Source organism: Rutilus rutilus, assembly GCF_951802725.1.
Source record: "Rutilus rutilus genome assembly, chromosome: 20".
In the NCBI taxonomy this organism is placed as follows: Eukaryota; Metazoa; Chordata; class Actinopteri; order Cypriniformes; family Leuciscidae; genus Rutilus; species Rutilus rutilus.
Window position 1 is genome coordinate 33,238,590 of NC_140225.1, and position 6,000 is coordinate 33,244,589.

General features: G+C 36.7%; 1 protein-coding gene across 1 annotated transcript in view; it reads right to left on the bottom strand.

The window, feature by feature from the left end:
* The window catches only part of lrrc1 (leucine rich repeat containing 1), a 64,708-nt gene extending 60,746 nt beyond the window's left edge, over nucleotides 1-3,962 (bottom strand). Inside the window, exon 1 of the mRNA XM_084390646.1 lies at nucleotides 3,388-3,962. Coding sequence (XP_084246772.1) covers nucleotides 3,388-3,546 — 159 coding nt within the window. The 5' untranslated portion in view covers nucleotides 3,547-3,962. The remainder of the gene's footprint in view (nucleotides 1-3,387) is intronic.
* Nucleotides 3,963-6,000: the final 2,038 nt, after the last annotated feature.

Sequence of the window (6,000 nt, forward strand, 5' to 3'; positions counted from 1 at the left end):
AGTCATGCAATTCGATTCGATTTGATTCTGCATATTCTCAACACATAACCAAAGTAGGGATGCACGATATATCGGCCACCGATATATCGGTATCGGCCGATATATGTTCATTTTTAATGTTATCGTTATCGGCCTGATAAGAAAATTTGGCCGATAAATTAATGCCGATAAATAATGTATTATTTCCTTCAGCCGAGACACTTCAGATACACACTGGTCAACATGATGGTTTTGAATTGCTTGAAATATGATTGGAATCACTTCAGAAAGGAAAATAATGTTTAGTGCAACATGTGCAGCACAAATAAGCTGTCATAAAATTATAATGAGAAAATCATTATAATTGTGTTTGGGACATGGCTTTTAATGATGAGACTTTTGTTTTTGTAATCAGGTTCTCAAAATTATTTAAAAAAAAATGTTGGATTTAGATTTATCGGCCAATATATCGGTTATCGGCTTTCAAATATAAAGAATTATCGGTTATCAGTATCGGACAAAATGTTCATATCGGGTCATCCCTGAACCAAGTTACAAGCAATAGCACAAATAACTACAATAAAACAAGGTCACAAATTAAATCATCAGTGTTTTGCAGGCAGGTCTAAGAAGGTTTCAGACGGACAAGATGTGCAGAGTGTCAAAATAAAGGTGTCTCTTTAAAAGAAATGTTGCATTGATACATCGTATCAATGCGTCATTTGATCGATATATTGATCCATATCGATGTATTGTTACACCACTATTTGTCAGTACTACTTCAAACAACTACTCTGAATCGCATAAGGGACTTTCGCACCAGAGGAACGTTTACATAGTTCTTATAGCAACAGGTGGAAGCATCCGCTTTTGGCATGTTCACAACTGGGAATGATTTTAGTTCTAGGAAAGCATTTTTGGGGAACTCGATTAGCAATGTTTAAAGAAGATGTCTTAACACATGTCAGGAGACCGGGGAGATTTAAAACGAGCCGTTCATCGATAAATACGCAAGATCGCTGTGAAAATACAGACCGGAAGACAAAAGACAGCGAGCGCGGCGCTGACAAGGGGCAGGGCTACAGAAGGTCTATAGGAACTACCAGTGATGTAAGTGTATGCTGATTGGTCGAACGCATGCCATATGAAACATCGGCACTCGGTACTCCATGAACTTACTCCACGAACATCAAAGACAAACATCCAGAAGGCTAATGTCACGTTGTGTTCATTTCTCAGCCTTGATTATATTAAGTATTGCAAGTTGCCTTCCTTTTTGCTCTTTAAATTGCATAGCATAAATTACGTAAGGTTGGGAATCGAAAATTACTTGAGGTCAGGAATCGGACACTTGTTATAAAATGTACATTTCGATTCCTCTTATCGATTCCTTTGTAAGCATATCAATATGACTTTACACCATTAAAGCGTGAGAGACTCTGTGTTCATGTGTATCAGTATATTGGATCCGTGCAGCTCTTAAAGTGACAGCGCTAATATTCCTGCCGTCTCTGTGAGAACACTGATCAAACAACACAAGACAAAGAGGAAATTCACTTGTTCTTGACTGAGTAACTTTTGTATATTTGTAATGTATATTTTATAAAGTGCAGTGTTATTTTACATTTAATTACAGTTTCTGTAACTGAAAATCTTAAAACACTTTATTTCAATCGTATCTTTGTACAGTTGTATCTATTTATAGCGATTGCTATTTTTTTATTTGTTCTTTTTTAATTACAGAGTATTTACTTGTCTTTAATTATGCTTGAAATTTATATTAGTTTGGGCTAGTTGTTTTTCTATGGTGTTTTTAAACCACAGGCAAACGCTCCTCATGTGAGTGTTCTTTAGCCTGTTGATCTTTGTTCATGATATTCAGCTACAATTAAATGCTTTGCAATAAGACTATATTTGAATGATATCTAGTTTTTTGTTTTTTTTTACCTTATTGGAATCGAAATTAGGAATCGATAAGCAGAATCGAAATTCAAACGATACCCAACCCTACTTGTACGTCTACATTGCCTCTCAGTCCCTATAACTGAGTTCCTATAACAACCCGGTGCAAAGACCCTCTATAGTGTTAAGGGTTTTGATCCTGGTGCTGTTCTAGTTCTTGGATCATTCCTTGTGGGGTTTGAACTTAAAGCCTTTCAGTTTTCTGCCTGAATATTTCACCACTACCACGCCACCATTGGGTAGAGCAGGAAGAGTTTGCTGGGACCAGCCACTGATATTTCAGGCCCCACAATGTTTTTCTCAACCACATTTTGCTGAGTTGTAGTGTTCTCTGCCGTCTGCACAATGACAGTGGTTGAGTTTCAAAGCCTCGTGATCTAACAAACTAGACAGCACTTTTGAGAGTCATAGGAATATAGGTCATGCATTCATAAAATAGCATTTTGGGAATCATAGAGGTGTTTCTCATACATCATTTGAAACATATATCTGATGCCCAAAAATGCTGCTGACTCAAATTATGTCTATGATTCCAACAATGCTGACTGACTCTCAATGTGTGTGATAGTCAAAACTGCTGCTGATTTGTACACACCTGATGCCCAAAAGTACAGCCCACACACTACCAGTCGAAAAATTTGATATGCTTAAAGTTCCCCTGTGGTGAAAATCCAGCTTTTAATGTTGTTTATGTGTCTATGTGGTGTTTTTAATACGCTTTAAGACAAACCATGTGTAAATTCATAAGTCGACACCATTGCTGAGTATTTTCTCCTTAAAACTGCAGTGAACCAAAGACAGTCTCAAACACACGCTTTGAAATCGCTGGTGTTTCTGACGTCACAAACCACCTTGTAACCAATCAGATCAACGTGTGATCGTCGACGAGTGGATCTCTGAGCTGAGTGAGTTAGTGGAGGCGGGACTCATTTGCATATTTATGGCTGAGTTGTAAGTGATAACATTATTGACTACTGCTTGACTTTAAGACTTTTTTTTTTTTAAGTAATATTGTAGCCAATAACAATGCATACAAGTTTTTTATTCTAGTAGGCTAAATTTTGAAATGCAATTTTGTGATCAAAGCTGAATTTTCAGCATCATTACTTCAGTCTTCAGTGTCACATGATCCTTCAGAAATTATTCTAATATGATGATTATGTATATGTTGGTGTTGCCAAGAAACCTGCTGCTGCTGACTAAAAACTCGACTATGAAACTGAAGCGCCACTTTTGATGCCACAAACTGATTCGGAATATAACTCGCCCATAACTCATAAACTCGCCCAAAAACTGCTGATGCCTCTCACACACACCTGCCGATTCCGAGCGCACCTTTGCTGTGTAAACACACAGCTTATGTTTTGACACACGGCCCACAAATGCTTCTCATTCATTTAAGAAGAGTCTCAGCTATCATCAGTGTTCCCAGGACAGATCTCTTACCTTGGGAAGATCCCGGAGCTGGTTTGCGTCCAGCAGGAGCTCCTCCAAACTCGCCCGGTATCGATAGATCTCATCCGGGACGAAGAGCAGCGAGCAGTGGCGCTTATCGATCGACTCGATGTGACGGTTACACCGCCACAGGGGGATACAGTGAAACATCACGAGCAAAGCCAGGGAGAAATGAACCCCGAATGCTGGAAAAGTAAAAAAAAAAAAAAAAAAAAAACGGGACCGGGAACGGGAACGGCGAGAGCGCGCCGGAGCAACTAGTGTCGATCACAATCTATCGATCTCACGCGCACAAACATGCAATAATAAACACGTCGCGCTCCACTTCTGCAGTTTTCTTTCCTCTTTTTTTCACCTTTCTCGCAACATCTCTCCCGGAAGGCTGAGAAGAGTCCCGTATGTCTCTTTGTAAGCGGTTACATGTCTGTTTAGCTGCGTTTATTCCGTATTTTTTCTTATCCCGGAGTTTATTTCCTCTTAGTCCAGTTTCTGACCCGGAACATTCACTCCCTCATTCCAGGTCGACGTCACGAATCCCATCGGCTCCTCCCTTCTTTCTTTCTGTCGCTCAATCCCTCCCTCCCTACACACACACACACACACACACACACACACACCACCGTAAGCTGTACATGAACTACACTTCCCATAACACACCTGCTGTCCCTGAAGTGTGATGTGACATTCAACAAGTTATATCATTATTCATAAATCTATCTATCTATCTATCTATCTATCTATCTATCTATCTATCTATCTATCTATCTATCTATCTATCTATCTATCTATCTATCTATCTATCTATCTATCTATCTATCTATCTATCTATCTACCTATCTATCTATCTGTCTATCTACCTATCTATCTATCTGTCTGTCTGTCTATCTATCTATCTATCTATCTATCTATCTATCTATCTATCTATCTATCTATCTATCTATCTATCTATCTGTCTATCTACCTGTCTATCTATCTATCTGTCTGTCTGTCTGTCTGTCTGTCTATCTATCTGTCTATCTACCTATCTATCTGTCTATCTACCTGTCTATCTATCTATCTATCTATCTATCTATCTATCTATCTATCTATCTATCTATCTGTCTGTCTGTCTGTCTGTCTGTCTGTCTGTCTGTCTGTCTGTCTGTCTATCTATCTATCTATCTGTCTATCTACCTACCTACCTATCTGTCTGTCTGTCTGTCTGTCTGTCTGTCTACCTGTCTATCTATCTATCTATCTATCTATCTGTCTGTCTGTCTGTCTGTCTGTCTGTCTGTCTGTCTGTCTGTCTGTCTGTCTATCTATCTATCTATATCCATGTTATGATTTGAGAATAATTCAAATAATTTAGCTTGCGTCAGTAAATGTAAAGAAATCCTCAGTGTGTAATACGGTCACATATCAGCTTGTTTGATTTTATTTTAATATTTCTTATTCATTTACACCATAGCTTTTGTTTTTTTTATTTTCGTTATTTTTTGTCTTACATTTTTCAAAATGCTAAATCTTTCTTTATTTCCAGGTTTAAATGAGAAAGATCAAACTCCCACATCTTTATTGAACAGATTGTAGGCTACTGTTGGTTATTTCTTCATATTTAGATATTTATAAAACGTGACTTGAAATTATGATTTTTTTTTTTTTTTCAGTTTTTCTCAATCGCTTTAGCACATTTTTACAGCCTTAACATTCTCCAAATTGTGAACTCAATTGTCACAACTGTTCACTGGAACATCATATCATGTCTGCAACACACAACACATTTACTTCATGCTTCAAAACCTGATATTGTGTCAGTAAACTGGCCAATGCCAGCAAAATAAAAGGTGTTTTTTATCATCATGTGAGCAATGGTCAAAATACTTTGTTATATATTTTTGTTTTATTTATATTATATATTTGTTATATATATTTGTTATTTAATGTTTTTTTTTTTTTTTTTTTTGACTAACTGCTTTCTATACTATACAAGAAAGTCAGTTTTGTAAATACAGATTCAGAGATTATGTAAAAATTGACAGAAAAGTCAATACTGTAGTACACAAAAAGAAAATGAACATCTGTATTTATACGGTACATTTATTTTTGCAGCAATGTGTTACATGTAAACTGAAAATTCTCTATTATATCTTACTCTAACACATACAGCACATATCTTCTTATTACATATCTTCCTATTGCTTTTCCATGACAAGAATGTTTAGTTTACGTGTAACACATTTCTATAAAAAAAATTACTTTAAAAATACAAATGTATTTCTCCAGTACTGATGTAATTGCTGCTGTTCATGTTCAGAAACGGTGGTGATTGTGTGTCAGCAAACTCCATATATTGTATATAATGTATGTATATATAAATATAGTTTCCGATTGGTAAGACTGTGATTCCTCCTATTCATTACAACTGCAGGTCATTTGCTAATTTAGCAAACATTACACGTCATAAATATTTATGAATATAACATGTCTGACAGAGTTTGATCAGTTTGCATGTGAACGATCACACGATGAACGAATGTTTAGAAGTTGTGAAGAGTTTGACAGTTTCACTGAGAATCAACTCAGTTTTGATCATCAAGTCTTTGTGCATTTAGTCTGTGCACA